This window comes from Sitophilus oryzae, unplaced genomic scaffold (assembly GCF_002938485.1).
Source record: "Sitophilus oryzae breed Bouriz unplaced genomic scaffold, Soryzae_2.0 scaffold_910_pilon_pilon, whole genome shotgun sequence".
Lineage (NCBI taxonomy): Eukaryota > Metazoa > Arthropoda > Insecta > Coleoptera > Curculionidae > Sitophilus > Sitophilus oryzae.
In genome coordinates, this window is record NW_022147540.1 from 954,337 (window position 1) to 975,051 (window position 20,715).

A 20,715-nucleotide genomic window follows, 5' to 3' on the forward strand; every position below is an offset into this window, starting at 1 on the left:
TATTGCCTAACTTCGTGTTTAACAAAAAGCACAAAAATGATATATTATCGTTTACAAACTTCGAAAAACTTCACCAAATACTTTTACAGTATATTTTACGAAGTACGGTATTTGCAGGTATGGTAGCAAATTAAATTGAAAGGTCCGATAAAATAGGATAGTAAACATATTTTACGTTTGATATTACTGAACTTCTTTTATAGGTACTGTTCATTTTTTTATTATTTCGGATTTTATTTACAAAAAATCAAAAAATTAGTTAAAAAATTAAAAATATATATATTTTTTCCATTGCAACTGTTAAAATTGCCTTATATCTATCAAAAATAGTATATAAAATAGTACTGTAACCGCAAAGTTTAGATTGGAAAGTGCCCAGAAGGACAATGTAAACACTATTTGGTGCTATTCTTGCAACGGTCGCGACCCAAAACTTTTGAAAATTTCGGAGCGGTTCGGCTTTTTCCGGAATTATATCGCCAAATATTGTTTATTCAAATTTATTATTATCTTCGTTTAATTTTATAAATAAAATACAGTGTGTTGCATACAAGAAACTTTATTTTATATAAGGACGCATGTATGAAATACCTATGAAACATTGGAAACCGACGTTATGCCACGATCCACGATGGTTTTTGCAGTTCACAGTTCACAGCACAGCTTTTTAAGTTTTTAATGCCACTTTTTCACAATTATCACCGGTTGGAGTAAATAAAACATGAATTAAACTCACAAGATAGCAATAATTACTTTGAAAATGGATGCTATAAACACTTTTCGAAATTTCTTTAATGAGAGCGGTTTAGATTTTGAAAGATTATTATGATTTTTGAAGATTCTGACTTTGACAAGAGAAAATTATTTCTGTTTTTGTTTGCCGTTGTTCTTAGCAACCGCTATAGCAGCGCCAGATCGCGTATAACGGTCGCGACCCAAAATAATTTCGCGACCCAAAATTTTTACGGGCTTTCCAATCTAAACTTGTTGCATTTATCTATGGGAGACAGCTTTATTTATTTATCAAATTACATAGAAACGAACGCCAAACCAGCACAATATTTTTTTTACTCGTAATAAATTCCTTGAAATAATAATTCCTGAATACTTTTCAAAACGTAACTCGCTATGGAAAAAAAATATTGTTTTATACACGACGATAAAATTGCATTATCGTCTCGGTCGACGATAAAATACCATTTTATCGTCTTGTATAAAAAATAACTATTTTATGATTGGAATTTATCTATAAAAATGAATGAAGAACGCTGAAACTTACCAGTTTTAACGAGTTTGAACGTGACGGCATTATGTGACTTGAGGTGTTCGTTGTACGAGGGATGGATGAGATCTTTGAGGGCGGACTCGCCCGCGGCCATTTTCGGGAGTTGCACTCCTCCCGGAGGACCCTCACAACCGTTCCCTGCGGCGTGCAAGCCCTTTGGCCCTAGACACTTCTAGTTTCCTGTCTGCAATAAGAAAGAAAAACATTGTGTTAAATTAATTATTAGGCCGTTTGAGTTCGGAGATTCAGTCGTATATTGTAGCAAATTTAATAGCATTTCTCTTCTTCTGGTTTGTATGTATTTATAATATAAGGAATCTTAACTTCTCACACCGATTTGATCAAATGTAAAATTATTAGGAGAGGATAAATTATAATTTGCAATATTAATGGTATACTTGTTTTAATCAACTAGGGCTTACATTTTTTATGAACATCTTCTAAAATTATAATTATGTACCTTTAAAACAATTCGTTATAACCGAAATAGGCCCAGTTATATTGTGTGCGTAAAACTATGCTAGAGCTATCGGAGTTGAACTCATCGCGAGATAGCGGCCCGCGATGTGGGACTTAATATCTTACCGCTACTTTACGACAAGTCGTGTTTATATACTCTGCGCTGTGCTCGACATATTGTGGAAATACCCAGGCTCACCTGATGATGGGGTAGGGCCCCGAAACCGGTAGTGAAAGCAGGTTGATCCACATTATGTCGAACACAGCGTGGAATTAATTTCTATATTAGCAGTTCAAGGCAAGAAACGCTTATATAATTTTATTATATACCTAAAAACTGCAAGAAATTTATTTTCCAATATATATATATATATATATATATATATATATATATATATATATATATATATATATATATATATATATATATATTATATATATATATATATATATATATATATATATATATATATATATATATATATATATATATATATATATATATATATATATATATCGAGTGAACAGCCCCTGGTCAGCCCACCTGATGAAGGGTAGGCCCAGAAACCGGTTGTGGGAGTGGAGCTTGGTTCCCCCTTTACGACAGGCAAAACAATTTTCTTTTTTTTTTTATTTATTTTTTTAATTTTCTCTACTTTCGATTTTTCGAAATTAGAAAAAAAGTACATTTACAGGCAAGAAAATATTATTTATATATATATATATATATATATATATATATATATATATATATATATATATATATATATATATATATATATATATATATATATATATATATATATATATATATATATATATATATATATAAATAAATAATATTTTCTTTTGCCTGTAGCTGTGTATTTTTCTAATTTCGAAAATCGAAAGTAGAGAAAATTAAAAAAAAAATAAAAAGTAAAAAGAAGATTGTTTTGCCTGTCGTAAAGGGGGGAACCAAGCTCCACTCCCACAACCGGTTTCTGGGCCTACCCTTCATCAGGTGGGCTGTCCAGGGGCTGGTTCTCACCGATACGGCAGGCAAAACTTCTTCTATATCTACAGACGATGTCGTAAAGTGTCGGTGAGATATTAGTGCATCTCCCGTCAAAAGATGGTAAAGAGCGTTTTTCGGCCCGCTCAAATATATGAAATGAACAAAATTCTTACAGCTTTAGTGTATATTAATAAATAATATTTTCTTGCCTTTAGCTGTGTATTTTTTCTAATTTCGAACCAGTCCCTGGTCAGCCCACCTGGTGAAGGGTAGGCCCAGAAACCGGTTGTGGGAGTGGAGCTTGGTTCCCCCCTTTACGACAGGCAAAACAATTTTCTTTTTACTTTTTATTTATTTTTTTTTAATTTTCTCTACTTTCGATTTTTCGAAATTAGAAAAAATACACAGCTAAAGGCAAGAAAATATTATTTATTAATATACACTAAAGCTGTAAGAATTTTGTTCATTTCATATATATATATATATATATATATATATATATATATATATATATATATGCCGGTTGTTTACGATATTCTGCGTTAGGGGCAGCACCGGCGAAGAATGTACCAAGCCCTATATTAAGTGTAATATCAGTAATTCATTTTTAATAACCAAGAACTTCATATTTGAGATATGTTGACAATGACAATTTTTTTTATCAAACCGGCTTTTTCTTGATTGCCTTTTTAAGCTCGATGTATTAATACCTAAGATGAAAGGGAAGAAAAATTACAAAAGGTTGCAAAAAATGTAATAAAGCGATCAATTTTTAATATAAAGCGACTTAAAGCAATTTCATATGGTACAGGGTGAGTAAACGATAGTATAAAGTCCACTATTTTATCACTTTTGAGAATTATTGAAATATTTTAAATAGAAATATTTAATATTGTAGGTTAAGAAGCACATTTTAAAATTATTATAGTGTATACAGGGTGTCTCAAAAAATATGGCGGATATTTTATTTTTAGATTCTGCGTAAAATTTTATAACTGTTTTATATGAAATGTTGTATACCTACAATTAATAGTTTTTGTAATATTTCATTTATTTAAACAAATGTTACATTTTAGTGTCATAAAAGTTGTCAGTGCTATTGTTTCTTAAGATGAAGTACTAAAACTTGATAGGAGAGGTTTATAGAGATGAAAAATGTAAAGATATTTGAGTTTTGACTATTTAACACTAAAAAATCTAAAAAAAATTAAATAGCACATTCTATACAGGGTGAGTCTTAAATAAGTGTAAATATTTCCAGGGCTGATAGAACATGACAAAAGAAGCACATTTTCTGTTTACCGTTTCTCAAATAAATCCAAAATAACCGAGTTATTTTATTTTGGAAATTTCCAAAAAAGTGGTTTGCTTAAATTTTGAGAAGCACTGGATGTTTTCTGTTTTTTTTTTGTAAATTTAATCTACTACTTATTTTGCCATATTATCAAGAAATTTTATTTTTAAACCAAAAACTAAAATCCAAAAAATTCCAAATTTGTTAATTCTTTTTTTCGCGAAAAACACTTCATAATTGTGTTTATGGGGTAATATACTACCCCTAAAACTATTTACACTTATTTAAAACTCTCCCTATATACATATATTATTAATATTATTTATTCTATATAACACATTTTTCAATTTTTTTTTACTATTTTAAGGGATATTTAGATAACTGCAGCAAAAAGAAAACAAGATCGACTACAGCGATATATAAAAGTCTAAAACGGTTGTGTTGCAATTTATTCAAAACTCCACGGCCGTTAAGTAAACGAGACAGCAATTTCCTGCATTCCGATCAGGCTGATATATATTATAATAAATTTGTCAGAGGTTCCTAAAAAAAAAACAACAAACTAGTTTTCTTTGAAAGTTCAGAGACTTCAAAAGAAGCTTTAAATAAACACGGTATCCTCAATAGGATCCAGATTAAACGGAAAATGCTTTAATGATTACTTTTTTTCTATTAACGATAAATTGGAAATTAAAAGTAAATTAATCGTCTTAAAATATCTAATTATTAAACAGGTTTTTAAAATTTTTAGTTTATACCAACAGGTATGGTAGTTGACAAAATGAGTTATTTGGATCTGTCTGTCTGTCTGTCTGTCTGTCTGTCTGTCTGTCTGTCTGTCTGTCTGTCTGTCTGTCTGTCTGTCTGTCTGTCTGTCTGTCTGTCTGTCTGTCTGTCTGTCTGTCTGTCTGTCTGTCTGTCTGTCTGTCTGTCTGTCTGTCTGTCTGTCTGTCTGTCTGTCTGTCTGTCTGTCTGTCTGTCTGTCTGTCTGTCTGTCTGTCTGTCTGTCTGTCTGTCTGTCTGTCTGTCTGTCTGTCTGTCTGTCTGTCTGTCTGTCTGTCTGTCTGTCTGTCTGTCTGTCTGTCTGTCTGTCTGTCTGTCTGTCTGTCTGTCTGTCTGTCTGTCTGTCTGTCTGTCTGTCTGTCTGTCTGTCTGTCTGTCTGTCTGTCTGTCTGTCTGTCTGTCTGTCTGTCTGTCTGTCTGTCTGTCTGTCTGTCTGTCTGTCTGTCTGTCTGTCTGTCTGTCTGTCTGTCTGTCTGTCTGTCTGTCTGTCTGTCTGTCTGTCTGTCTGTCTGTCTGTCTGTCTGTCTGTCTGTCTCTCTGTCTGTCTGTCTGTCTGTCTGTTCACACACTGTAACACGATAAATCAAAAGCCGCTAAACCGATTGTAACCAAATTTGGCACAAAAATAATGTGGCACCCAAGAATCTGGCCATTAGTTTTTGGTGGGGGTGGGGGGTTGGTAAGGGGGTATGGGAGGGGGTTAAAAATTTTAAAAAATCGTGACTCCAAAATTACAGTAGCTAGCGAAACGCGGTTTTCAATTTAAGATTAGCAACAAAATTTGTAATGCAAATCTGATGCAACAAAATTTGTAATAACATCAAAATCCGTCAAAGTCGCAGTTTTTGAGATAAAAAAAATTGGAAAAATTCCTTTACCTTGAAACTAAAAGAACTGCCTACCAACTTTTTATTAACATATTTTAGTATGGGCAGCTATACGTGCCTCCCGGCGCTAATTTTTTAAATTTAATATCACTTTATCACGCAATGGACTTTTTGTTGTCTAATTAAAAATTTACTTTGTCATTCGCTGGGAAAAAAGGTAAAAAAAAGTATTTAATAAACACTTTGTTCAAGTTTTATTAATAAAAAAATTAAAATGAGTTGTTAGTAAAAAATCACATATTTTTTGTCAAAGACATGTAGGGAATTACAGAAAACGTACAAAATTTAATTATAAAATGAACGCATTTATTTAATCCTATAATAACAGATAATATAATAAAAAATATAACGGTTATGTCAAATTTCGTTTTGACGGGCTATTTTAGTATTTATTATGAAGGACGTCTGTAACGTGGGTGGTTAGGTTACAATAAAAAAAACATTGAATATAAAATATTAGTCATTATTTACCTAGAAATGAAAGTTATCAAAATTATTATAAAAATCAACAAAATAATAGTTCATGCAAACTAATATGAAAAAGTTATTTTATTAATAATAACACTTACCGAATTTTATACCTTAAAGGTTGATTAATTAACTTTAATCTTAATAATTTTTTTAAACCAGTACCTTTTGACATTATTTTTCTGCAGTACTAAAATCCATTATTTACATATCGTGTGATGTCGTTATTTTAGAGCTACTCCAGTTTTTAGTATACCTATGTTTAGTATGATCCTTGTACCATATACGATGCACTTATCTACGACGAGATGGTATACAAACTTTATTGATGGTAACTTCATTGGTGTATAAGACTTTCTGCCTGGGCACCGAGTATTAAAGTATTAACTATAAACTGTGCTCTGGGTCTACAGTCTACAGTTCACTTTCCCTCGATTTTTCCATCTACTTGACTTCAAAAGACACAAAACACACGTAATAACACGAATCAAAATGCATCATCTTCCAAAACGCAGGGTATTTGACATAAGACACAAAATTATAACCTAAGACTTTGACTAGCCTCAAAAATTTAAAGGCCAGTTCATACGCATGGGCGTCCGTTTGTCATTCATCGTTCCGTCAAACCAATAAAATTGAAATATGATCTGTCATTTTTGAAATAAACCAATAAAACTGGTTAAAAGCAAAAAGAGATGACGTATGACGGATTTATATTTAAACCCATCCATAGTTAACTTAAAAATATTAGAAAAAACTTTTTTTTTGTAAAATAAATATATTGGTATGGACGTCAATTGCTTTTCTTATGTCGAAATCTTACCTGAGAAAAAAAACAGAGTATAGATACTAATATCACAGATCATACAAATTATAAACTTTGTATTTTCTTTATAGTTTTCGTGGTTCCAATTTTCGGAATCGGGCACTAGTTAGGTTACTAGTTTGCGCACATAGCACGCCCACTTATGGCCTCTAAAATTGTGCACAGCGCCTGACCGGCACAGTTATTAGAGAGATATCGGAAAACCGAATAGCGTCATGCAGTATTTACGCGTACCTTATGGTTACGATATGCGCGAGTCAATTTTACGTAATTTGCGGATCAATTACATAAAGCGCTATTTCTAAATAACGTTTAAAAATTGGTTAAATGGGCATGTGCGGGTACATTTGACAACCGGGGCCGGCCGGCGAGCGGCGAGATCTTTTATTTTAAGTTATGTTTGAATTGTTTTGGATTATTACTTTAGTTTTATTAGGTAATTTGATATTTAAGTAGCTGGGGTTAGCTTTAATTAAATAAATATGGCCCAAAATATGGATTCCACCTCTTCCAATATTAAAGAACCTATAAAGAAGCTTAGGTTTACAGCAGATGACGATTTAGCCCTTCTAAGAGAATTTGTTGCTTGTTGCCCTAAACCCACTGGCAGACGTTGAATAATGAAGCACTGGAAATAAGCACTTTAGCCCTTTAGTTTTAAAATACCTAGTAAACAAAACAATTTCAAAGTTAAATTAAGTTTAAATAGCGGACGCGACGCGAACAGAATTATTTCCGATCCGATAACTATAGATGAAGAGAATTAATACCACCTCACGTAAAAGAAATAACACCTAGCCTTATTAACGTCCATGCACGCTATTCGGTTTAGCGATATCTCACTATTACGCTGTTTATTGTTATTTTACGCGAGTTTATTTTTGCGCACAGGAAATTTTACTCGTTTGCACATCGTCATAAAAAACAATTTTCGTACCACGAATTAGGGACAAGATTTTTATCTGTATACTTATAGTATACCTAATCTGAGATAACATCTGCTTAAAAACAAAATATTATTTTTTTAGGAATGATAAAAAATTACTTTATGATGTATTTGTTTATGGTTAGGTTCCGTTTTTATACATATTTTATTCGTAAATAACTTGAGTATAATTTTTTTCATGAAATTCCTTAAGGCACCTAAAAATACGCTCCCTGAAAGAGTATTTTCATGCTTGGATGATTTAACGTTTCTGAAAACCACCTGAGGTTTGACAAATGATGTGGAGAAATATAAAAAAAACACATAGATGTGGGCGTGAATAAATTATTGGAAGTTGCAGAAGAAAAATTTAGATTTTCCTAATGCATTTCCGCCCAATTTGAGCGAGTTTTTGTTACAGTGAGTTTAAAATTTGTAGAAAATTACATTTTTATAGACAGGATATACAACTCACATATCAACTTTTCACATTTCCGCATATGGTTTATTTGAAATTCTAACATGAGGTTCATAACGACAATTTAACTCGAAATACCAAGTGTGTGGTACCCAATTATTCGTAAAAAATGTCTTTTCCAAATATGCTAATGAACCACCCTCGTTCCATTTGAAAAAATTGAGATATATGATTAAAAATACGATTTGCGCATCTTTTAACCGGCCAGGACAAGACACTAAAATTTTAGACGATCAAATATATTTTCCCAAGGCTCCTTGATTAAAAATTAGTGTTTTTAACACAGCCATAGCACTCTAGATTGATGTTTAAAATACAATTCTTTTGTAAGCGAGAACGTCAAAAGTTGACATGTGATATGTCAAAAGCGTGTAAGTGATATGTCTAAAAAACGCTTAAACACTTATATTTTATTTTGTTTTTTTACATATTTTAAGATTTTTTTTAAATTTATACAGGGTGTTTCGAAAAACTTGGTCATTGATTAATCACGATCTTGCTTAAAGCGCTTGATAAAAAAGCTGATTTTTGGAAAACAGATTGACTTTAGGGTGTAGAGGTTCGATAAGAAGGAATTTTTCGAAACTCGAATTCTAAGGGGGTGAAACTATCCCTCAAATATTAAAATATTTTTTATTCAAAAACCGGTGAGTTTTTCGGAAAAACTCTTAAACACATATATTTTATTTTGTTGTTTTACATATTTTAAAATTTTTTATAAATTTATACAGGGTGTTTCATAAAATATGACCATTGAGTAATCACGATTCTACTTAAACTGCTTGACGTTTAAAGCTGATTTTTGGCAAACGGATTGACTGTGGAGTGTAGAGGTTCGATAAGGAGGGGTTTCTCGAATCTCAAATTCCAAGAGGGCGAAAACGCCCCTCAAATATTACAATATTTATTATTTAAAAAACGGTTAGTCTTTCGGGAAAACGCTTGGACAAGCATAATTTATTTGGCTCTTTTACATATTTTGAAATTTTTTAAAATATCATACAAGGTGTTCCAAAAAGTTGGGGAATTTCTTAACCACGATTCTGCTTAAACTGCTTGACGTAAAGAGCTTATTTTTGGCAAACGGATTTTTCGAAAGAATGAAACTACGCCTCAAATATTACCAAGTTATATAATAATATCGCCATATTGTTTTTTCTCATGCTGACATAAATGTGAGAAAATTTCATCCAGATGTATGTTAATGGAAATTCTTGCTTTGCTTTATCATCACCATTACAAATGATTAATTCGACGCGAACGAAGTCGCTGGTACACGCTAGTTCATATCAAATAGTAACAAACCAAATCTCGTTTTTTTTATCTGAAAAAATTAAAAAGTTATAAAGGTGAGCCGCTTTTGAGATGCACACGGTATAAAGTCTTGAAATAACAATCAACTTGTGTAACAAACAAACAAGTTTGTTTTTTAGACGAATTTAATAGAAATATGTTGCCATAGGATACAGTTCTCCAGGTGCTTCAAAACCTTACAAAATTGCAGCGAAATATAATACATCGTCCTTTATTGCCTCCTCACAAAACGCCCGAGCATAAAACTCCGTATACCTCGAAGGATCCAGCTTGTAAAAATTGCAAACGCGGTACGCCGCAGGGTAATTTCAAAGCATCATAAGCCATTATGAACGTTTCAATGAACTTTGAGGGCCTGGCTAACAAGGGTCGTATTGAAGTCAACCAAACGCACGTTTATCACGTAAAGATGCATTCGCACCACTGAATTAATGAGAACTTTGACGTGCGTGTTTGATCTGTATTGTCAGACGATGAGTAGATTAATTTGATGAACTACTAACAAGGTTGTCAATAAACAAAGTCAAAAACTGTTTTAGAAGAAAGTTAACTTTTATTTTTAAAAAATCTTGAGAGTCTTGAGAGGGTGCAAAAAATAGTGTAACTAACTTCACTGGGTAAAAATATAAATAAAACAAAAAGTTCCTAAGAGAGTAGTTCGATATTTATTGGGACTGAACAGTAGAACAGAAAAAAAAAAGAGTTTCTCGCACGTTTTTATCTTAATGATACAGTAATTTCAACATATGGCATAAAAATCTAAGACCTTTTACGTAAGAAAGGGGCTACGAAACATTTTCAAGATGTCTCTAGTGAGGGTTGTAAGGATTATAAAAGCTTGTAAAGGCTGTAACTTCCTCAAAGATCATTTTAGGGCATGCTTTTTTTCATTCCCAAAAAATATACAAATAAAATTGTTTTTCAGTGCGGGCGGGCGACCTACTTGAAGGGTTTTAATAAAATCTAGAAGACGGAAACATCAAAACAACAGAAAGAGTTCATCGAGAGTAAACTTCTACAATATGACAGCCACATGACAATGCTGGCGTCCTAAATGGACAACCACACGCGTGACTGCACAAATTTCTGTCACGGCTGAATATCTTGTAGTCCGGAAACTTCGGCAGCATATTCTGCAGATAAAAATAAAAAAAAATCGTATAAATGTATGCCCTAAAATGCTTAGTTTCGGAAATACAGGGTGTAGAAGTTTCATATTTATTTCGATTTTTTCCAAATAGGGTCAATCGACCAGTGAATGAACAGTTAACCGAAGTATTAACTTTAAATAAATCACGATTTTTTATTTTATATAATATGGGGTAAAACTGGTACAAAGGCAACTATCTATTATTGAAAAATTAAGAGAAAATATTACCTAGACACAAAAATAAAATAATACGGTTTCACAAATTTCAATTTTCGGCGAATAAGCGAAATATCTAGTAAATGAACGATAGAAGTCAGTAAATAAACACATAAAGACCAGTTAATGAACGTTGTATTTATTAAATTAAGCTTTACAAAAATTCAAGTTTAAATAAACATAAGCTTTTAATAAACATAATCAGGTAAGAGTATAATATAAAAAACATTATGCTGCATTTAAATATTAATAACAAAAGTCCCTTCAGCGCTATGAGGTATTGGAACAGCAATTTTTTTTACAATTTTATCCGAGTAATACCAAATTTGATCAGGTGGTGACGGCCACTTCCAAGTGTTCTTTTTTGTACTATGGATGTTTTTTATCTTTACCTCTGTCAGTGTATATATTTTGTTTATAATTTTGAGTGTTGTACATGTTTTTCTATATTCTTTTGTGTATATTTGTATACATATTACTTTTATTGTACCATGTGTTTGCCATACGATAAATAAATAAATGTACTATGGAGAGCACTTACTTTATATTCATTATTTTTAACAGCCTTTATTAGGACAGGATAATGTGAATCCTCATAGTTTAGAGACATAATCACCTTTAACAAAAGGAACACTTAAGTCAAAATTTGATGTTGATTTTTCTAAACTTATTGATAACAATTTAGGGGAAATTTTATTCTTAGTTCCTTCTTCGTCCGATTCTTCGATTTTTTGAGCATTATTACGCTTCGTCATATCTGACCATTTTTCTTGTTTTTCGTATGTTTTCTTTTTTTGTCCTTGTAGTTTCAGTTCAAATAGTGACAGATTTTCATCCGTACTTGAGGAATCATCTCTGTTAAACCATTTTGTATACTGCTGCCCGATTTTCTGATCTTTATCACACTTCCGCTTTTCTGACTTTTTCTCTTGTTTTTTGCATGTTTTTCTTTCTTGTTCTTGTTTTAGCTTTAATTCAAAAAGTGACAGGTTTTCACTCAAGTCTCTGTTAGGTCTCTTTATTTCATACTGTCGCCTGATCTTATTTTTTCGTTCTTGTTCCATTCGCTTTCTTTCTCTATCGAGTTTTCTTTTTTTAATGTCTTCCTCTTTTTGACGCTTTATTTTATCTTGTTCTTGATGAAATTCTACCCATTTTGTTGAAGTTATCGCCTAGCGGCACACTTAAGTTCATGCTGCCTGATTCTACTGCTCTGATACCCAGTGACAACTGCTCTTTGGAATATTTGAATCTAGTGTATTTCCGCTCCATCTGTACCAACAAAAAATATTTATTTTTAGTAACCGCCGAATACTTTTAATAAAACTATAATACTAAAAATTAAACCTCCAAAACAAAAACTAGTGCCACTTATCCTAATAATAAGAGACAGAAATCATTTGCAAAAAGGTCTTATGCTTAATCTAGTAAATGAACAGGAACAATATCCAGTAAGTAAACGATTCAAAATCCTGTTCATTTACTGGCTGGCATTTATTTTTATTACATTTAAGGTATTTTAATGGATTTACATATGTAAACAAAGCTTAAGGGTCATTTTAAAGCAATTTCAGATAATCGAATAAAATACCAGTAAATGAACAGCCGTTCATTCACTGGAATTTGAACTTTTTTCCCGCCAGTTATTAAACACATTAAATAAAAATATAGCCTAAAAGATAATAGATGTTTTACTTTTGGATAAATAACGATGAATTCTTGAAATATATATTCTCACACACTGCCAAGCTTTTATATTTTATGAACAATTAAATATCATCATTAATAATAGAATATGCATCTACTTACCCTAAAGAAAATGGCGCTTAAAAGACTAACAACGTCAGACTACAACTTTGAACAGCGATTTGCACGTGTCGTTTATTAACTGGTTGTATTTTAGCAAGTTAGTCGTAAACTACGCAGTGTAAATTAGATTAAAAAAGGACAACAAATAGAGTTTAATGGCCGTATACCTTATTAGAGCAAGATAAAGTTATTTTGTTCATTAACTGGGTCACATTCATTCACTGGTTGATTTACCCTAATTTCTGAAGTAACGTCAATATTTGGATGAAAAATGGTATCTGGGAGTTTTTTAACATGAGAAATTTGATTTTGATGTCATTATGACTCCTACTAGTAGAGGGCGCCACCTACATACTTTTTAACTTGTTTGAAGAGGAATAACGTTTCGTCCCTACCTGCATAAAACTACTGAGTAACAAAATATACATTTACGACGTTTTTTACGTAAAAAACGTCTCTACGAGTAATGTTTTCCGAGATATTTGGAATCGAATTTATCAATACCTGTTATCATTGACTGAAATCATAAATTTCAAATGTTTTTGTGCCAAAAGTTCAACAGAAACCGTTTTATCATTTTTTTTTGCAGAAAAATTTATGATTAATTTAAAAAAATAAAAAATTTCCAAATTTATTTTATTTCAGTGAAATAACTATCTACTCAACGTGTTTATTTTTCGTCAATAATAATGACATGTATTGACTATTTCCATTCTAAATATCTTGAGAACGGCTGTACGTAGCGATTTTTACAAAGAGATATTTTTTACGTCAAAAGTCAGAGATGTATATTTTTCCCTCGATAGTTTTATACAGGTACGCACAAAAAATTATTACGCTTAAAAACAGTTAAAACACATATAGGTGGCGCCCTCTACTAGTAGGAATCGTATTGATATTAAAATCAAATTTTTCATATCCAAAAACTCCTAGACACCAATTTTTATCCAAATATTGACGTTATTTTAGAAATTATTCGGATAAAATCGAAATAAAAATGAAACTTCTACACCCTGTGTCTCACTAAGTTTGAAACTAAGCATTTTGGGACATACATTTAGACGAACTATTTTACTTATTTTTATCTGCAGAATATGATGCCGAAGTTTCCGGAATTCAGTTCGGACCACCCTGTATATTTTGTTTATGAAAAGAAGGAAAAATTAATTGGCCTAGCCAGTGTATACTAGTGTAAACTACTGCACTAGTGTAACTGCCTTCCAGCATCATCAGTACGGTAAGGAATAAGCAAACGATAACAATGATCCCAAAAAATAGAAACCAGGAAGCATACGATGCACGAGGCACCGTTTGCAACATTGAGGATGAAAAAAATTCACAGATTTTGCAACATGCGCAACCATCATAGGCGTATTGAAAATACCAGACACAAGTCGGCGGTTGTCGGCAATCACCTCTTTTTTTTACATTTTATATTAATTTGTGACGTCATTTGGAAGAGCTCAATAGAAATATAAAAGAACTAAACCTTGTTTGAAAAGCAATTTGACATTCGTGATGTCAGCACCTCGGCAGTCTATGGTGCGTCCAGACCTGACGAACCGAGCGCGAGACGAGAGCAAAGCAAGAGCGAGACAAGAGCGAGACGAGAGCGAGACGTTTTCTATCCATTTTTTACGCAAACCTGCCACGAGACAAGCCGAGTGGGATCATAGTGAAAGGAAGCCAAACACATATTAAATTGCAATTGAATATAACAAACGATGGCCAAATAATAACGCATACAGTAATAAATTTTTGTATCTTTAATATGGTATTCGGTCTTTAATTGCATACCTTGCAGTTAATATATTTGGTCTAATTTATCAGTTCTGCATCATATCCGAAATTCAGATTGTGTGTGACACAACGAAGAGTCAACGTTCAACGTGAAAGACAAGAAAAATGGCAAGTAAAAAAAATGTAAAGTTAAAACTTTACATTTTTTTTACTTGCCATTTTTCTTGTCTTTACAGAACTCAAGGGAAGGACTGACTCAGGGGAAGGACAACTGGGGGGGAACTCCCTGAACTCAAGGGAAGGACAACTTTACAGAACTCAAGGGAAGGACTGTGTAATTAGTAATTAAAATTACTAATTACACAGTCCTTCCCTTGAGTTCTTCTGCCTAAAATCTATATTGCCTCCCTAAGACTTTAAATATAAATGATTGAAACTCATAACAAGTTTACCACAATTTAACTGTAAGATAATTATTTAATTATTAAATCCATAATTATACCGTATGATCGAAAAAAAACGGCGTCCAGTTGGCTTGGAAATGACGATCGATGACATTTCCCATATAATTTCACATATAAAATGACAGCGATCTTCATTTCATAGCCATCGCTGACGCCGTTTTTATTCGATCATACGGTATTAAAATGTAACACTTACGAAGTTAATAAATATTAACTATTTCTATTTAATCATTTAATAATTACTCTGATAAAAACACGCTTGATTTTTTATTTTAGAAATCATACAGGCTATAATCATTAATATGGCTATATTAACAATACTTAAATTAAAATTTATTTGAAGGAATGCTACTTGAAGTACCGTATGATCGAAAAAAAACGACGTCCAGTTGGCTTGGAAATGACGATCGATGACATTTCCCATATAATTTTACATATAAAATGACAGCGATCTTCATTTCATAGCCATCGTTGACGTCGTTTTTATTCGATCATACGGTATTAACTCGGAATAATTATTAAAAACTGCTCATCGCGTTCTCGATGTCGGCGTCTTGTGACTGTTGTCTGGCTGATTGGCCGTTTAGGTACCTATAGTTTGATTTCAGATAATGCAGATTTTAATGTGCCATTTGTGGATTTTTTATTGGAAATTTTTTTACATATTTGGTATACTCTATGAAGTCCATTTTTCAATTATTAAAGTGCCTATTTAGATACATTTAAAGTTAATTAATTAGTGTAAAGTAATTGAATTATGGGTTTGTTTATTTTTTATGAAATGTATTTTTTTTCTATTAAAATAAACATAGCTTTACTTACAAAATCACTAGCTAGCCATATTTAAATACAGGGTGTTAATTAAGTAGTATCTGGCCAACTTCAGGAGGTGATTCTTTGAGTGTTTTTAAGTTAAAAAGTTAATTTAAACATGAAAATAGACATTTTTGTATTAATATCTCAAAGATCCGTTTGCCAATTTTATTGAAATTTCGCCGTGTTGTGAACTTTGATAAGTTAGCACTAATTAAATGATAATACTTATTATTAACAACAATATTCAAACGGTAAAAACTTATCAACTTTTCCCAATAAGTATTTGACAACGCCTTGGATTCATTTGTTTTAACGCCTGTTGGCGGTGGAAACCATGCAAGCTTTTTCTTTGTCCTAAATTGATAATTAAAAAAATAATAATCATATAAAAAAATATGGTAATTAGTCTAAATTTATTATTTATGTGATTCTGCTCTTTCTCGTATAATTTGCCCCTTACGGAAATAGTTAGATTAAAATAGCCAAACTGTACCTAACAACCCATGCCTTGACATAATATTTTCTTTTAAAATAATATCGCTATCTTTATCCGCCGGTCCAGATTTGAACGGCCTTGCCCTCTATCGACTTAAGTACGTGTTGACAGGCAGGTTATTGAACACATGTTGCTTCTAGCATGTCGTTTTTTCAAAGATGAGTTCCATATAAACGCGGCCAGAAGTATTTTCAATACTAAAAATGAAAAATACAAAGAGCAACGGGAGCCTAAAGCCTCAATTACAAAGCCTAAAACCAGAGTCGTCCAGGGCCCGAATTCTGTAACTTAGAAAACGCTAAGCGCTTTTAGACGCTCAGCGTATATGGCGTTAATTTTCGCTTAGCGCGCACTTAACTACCGATTTGGGTATTCTCATCTGACGCGCTTAGCGTCTTTACTGATTGCGCTTAGCGATTTGAAAACGGCTACCTTAAAGGATCGTTTTGCTTGTCGAACTGTCAGTAAAAATAGAAAAAAATGTGATTTTGTGCGTTCTCTTGCTCTTTAGTGAAAACTACTTCTTCTTCTATAAATTTCTCAATAAGTAATTGATAATTTACGACTTGGCAGATATAAATATTGTTCAAAACATTGAAAATGCTGATAAGCGCCTCCAAAATTTCCCTCGTATAATAAGAATAATGACATATCCATAGAAAAATAGGTTGACATAACTCAACAGTAGATTACAGTTGAGGGTTGGAACCTTTGGTGTTAAACAGCAAAATAAAAACACTAAATCACCACAATACACCAAAACACTTTTACTTTTACACTGGACGCGCGTTTCGCTAACCATGTTAGCATCATCAGCAGATGATTATAAACTAAAGTACAATCTACAAGTTGAGCGTTTATAGATCGCTTATATATATCAACAGAAGGTTATAAAATTCCCCTAACGTTGGCATTGTTTTATCCACATTTGACTATTAGATATGTAAAATTTGAAAATCAAAGAAAATGTGAGTTCAAAATGACTCCATAAAAACTTTAACATATACATATAATTAGCTATGATAAATAACAGTTTTTCTTTGCAATAAAAAAACACGGCCGGCTGCTGTTACGAAGTGAAATATCTAATTAAATTTAAAGTAAACAGCTAGACTGAAACTCCCTTGTTTCAATTAAAGGAAATCTGAGCAAATATTGTTTCTCGCTTAGTTTAACTTTAATAACAACACAGTTGGCTATTATAAAAACATGTTACGCAAATGGACTTATTAAAAAATATCCATAAAATTATAAAACTGTTATAACGTAATTTTCTTTTGATCACTATCAATTTTTTTTTCTCAAAAAATATGTGAGGAAGCTGTTTTACAATATATTAGGACAAACAGTTCTTTCTTTATTCGCAACCCAGAAGCATGTTGAAAATAAAACAAATGTAAACAAGCGACTTTTCAGCCTGCTCTGATAGATTTTGAAAAAAGAAATTAGTGCCAGTGCCAGCTGCGACCAAAGACAAAACACAAAATCGTTTTAAAAATAGTCCGATATCGAATACACAAAGTCTGCCAACGAGCCCACTGAATTATAGTTCTATAAATTTTAAATAAAAAAACAAATCAACTTTTTACGATGTGGTCCTATGTCACTAGAGATATTCTTAGCATATTGTGTAGTAGACTTTTTTTAATTTTCATTTCTAGACGCTGTGTGCTTTCCTGGTGTATGAAAACTGAAATAGTTGATGATAGTACTGGTGCTAAAACAAATTATATATCGAAAAATTTTAGCTAATTACTTTCTTGGACTTTTTTTAAGCTCTTCAAATTTTACAAGTTTTGACTTTTTGTAGTAAGATTTCTTTACACTCGCTGGGAGTAAAAATTCAAAGTCGTAACACACCAATAACATTTGATTTCAAGCTAAGAAAATCATTAAAATAAACTTGATATTGTAACCACAGATTATACAGATTATAAACTTTGCTTTTTCTTTATTGTTTTTCGTGGTTCCAATTTTCGGAATCGGGCACTAGTTAGGTTACTAGTTTGCGCACATAGCACGCCCATTTATGGCCTCTAAAATCGTGCACTGCGCCTGACCGGCACATTTATTAGAGAGATATCGGAAAACCGAATAGCGTTATACAGTATTTACGCGTACCTACCTTATCATGGTTACGATATGCGCGAGTCAATTTTTAACGCAACACCCGCTAATAACGTTACCGCCTGACGTAATTTGCGGAACAATTACACCAAGCGCTATTTCTAAATAACGTTTAAAAATTGCTTAAATGGGCATGTGCGGGTATTTGACAACTGGGACCGGCCGGCGAGATCTTTTATTTTAGGTTATGTTTGAATTGTTTTGAATTATTACTTTAGTTTTATTAGGTAATTTGATATTTAAGTAGCTGGGATTAGTTTTAATTAAATAAATATGGCCCAAACTATAGATTCCATCTCTTCCAATATTAAAGAACCTATAAAGAGCTTATTTAAAGCACATAACCTAACCTATATTTTAAATACACTTATTTAATAAATTTAAAAAACTTCAGATTAACTCCACTTATTTCTCATCTCGTTTTGATTAAATTTGCATTATTATGGAAACCCAATTTATATATCGTAAAAAATTAATAACGTTATTTAAATTTTTATTTGTTTTAGCGTTAGTAATAACAGCTGAAAAATAATCGGATTTCCTAAATTCATTGCCAATGAAACGCACAAAATCAGAAACAATTTCAATCATTTTTGATCGTTCCTTATACCTACAAAAAAATAAAAAATAGGAATACTTGGCATAAATCCCAAACTTAACCATTCCGCACGAACAATTACAGGAGCTTAAGTCTGGTCCACATTAATCCGATGACCGTTCGACTGAAACAAGTAATTACTAACATCCTAATATTTATTTAAGCACTTAGGAAAGTGCTTGAATGTTTGGTTTACCTTTGGTACAAGCGGAATATTAGATACATCGTGTTCAATTCTGTTTTATGTTGTGTCGCGTGATTTGCTTTTAACGCACAGTTGTGTCTTGTATTAAATTATTTTGTTTATTCTAATATATTTAGTATTTAGTTAGATAGAAATAGCTTAAGATTAATAAATAAAATATACAAAATAAATCAATGATTTCTTTAAAGTATTTTTATTGCCAAAAGGGAGTAAATCATAGATGACTCTTTTAAATAAAAAAAAATGTGTGTGAATAATGTTTGAAAAAGTGCTACATATAATGCTGTTTTAATATAAATATTATTTCTAATTTAATACTAATTCTGAGCTAGATGCTCTCTCTCTCTCTCTCTCTCTCTCTCTCTCTCTCTCTCTCTCTCTCTCTCTCTCTCTCTCTCTCTCGTGCGATCCTTACCACTTTTCGTCTCGCTACCACTTTCTTACCGCTTTTCGTACTCCCAGCGCGCGTAAAGAAGCTAAAAATGTGAAATGTGAACGTGTATTTGGACTAATTTTAATTGTATTTGTCTGATGATGCTCGTATATGAGCAAAACACGTGTTACAATTTAACATTGTATAAACGTTGAGACCGAGACTTTGAGTCTTTTTTCTACTTTTTTAGGTAAAGAGATATTGAAGGGTTGAATCCCCAAGCTTTTAGACCTTTTGAACAGGATAGGACTAGATACTTTCTTTTGGGAAGTTCTCACTAATCTTATGTCAGTGGATTCGACCTCAGAGTGGACAAATTCACTGTATTTTCCGAAGTAATATTTTACTAACAAACTATAAATTATTAAAAATAAAGTAGTTAAATATATAAAACAACAGGAAACAGAAAACTAATAAAACTAAACTCAAAAAGACCTAAAACTCTAAATATAAGATTTAAATCACCAATCAAATCGTGTTTAACCTAGCCAGTGCACTGAGAGCTTTTTGTAATGTAACGATCTCAGTTAAAAGGAAAATAACTTAAGAATATTTTCCAATCAAAATACATAATTACTTCTATGACGAAACCCAATTTGATTAAGGAAATAGAAAACAAAAACTTCATTTTCGAATGTTTTTGCTGATTGTCGTTAACAAACATTTTCTGTTTATCTCGAACTCGTTCAAAGCTCTCGAGAAAAATAATTGAGTTGGTGCAGGGGAAGTATGTCGTTACGTAGTTATAAATTAACAGTCAGGTACTTTGTAAGAGAGCAATCAGTCGGAAATTGTTACACTTTATTCCATTTAGAGGAACAGAGCTGAACTACGTATAATCAAAAAGTTGTTTAATTAAATTTGAGTATCCAGCTAGCGAAACTATAATTATATCTTTCAGTTCAGTTTATTCTAACTGTTTCTTAATTTTTAAATAAGAACAAC

The 20,715-nt window shown here is 31.9% G+C and overlaps 1 protein-coding gene across 7 annotated transcripts in view; it reads right to left on the reverse strand.

Moving 5' to 3' along the window:
- Window positions 1-20,715, reverse strand: part of LOC115890735 — a 354,534-nt gene that overhangs the window by 268,934 nt on the left and 64,885 nt on the right. For all 7 annotated transcript variants that reach the window (XM_030911047.1, XM_030911049.1, XM_030911051.1 and 4 more), the window contains exon 2: window positions 1,280-1,469. In XM_030911047.1, coding sequence (XP_030766907.1) covers window positions 1,280-1,379 — 100 coding nt within the window. In that variant the 5' untranslated portion in view covers window positions 1,380-1,469. The remainder of the gene's footprint in view (window positions 1-1,279; window positions 1,470-20,715) is intronic.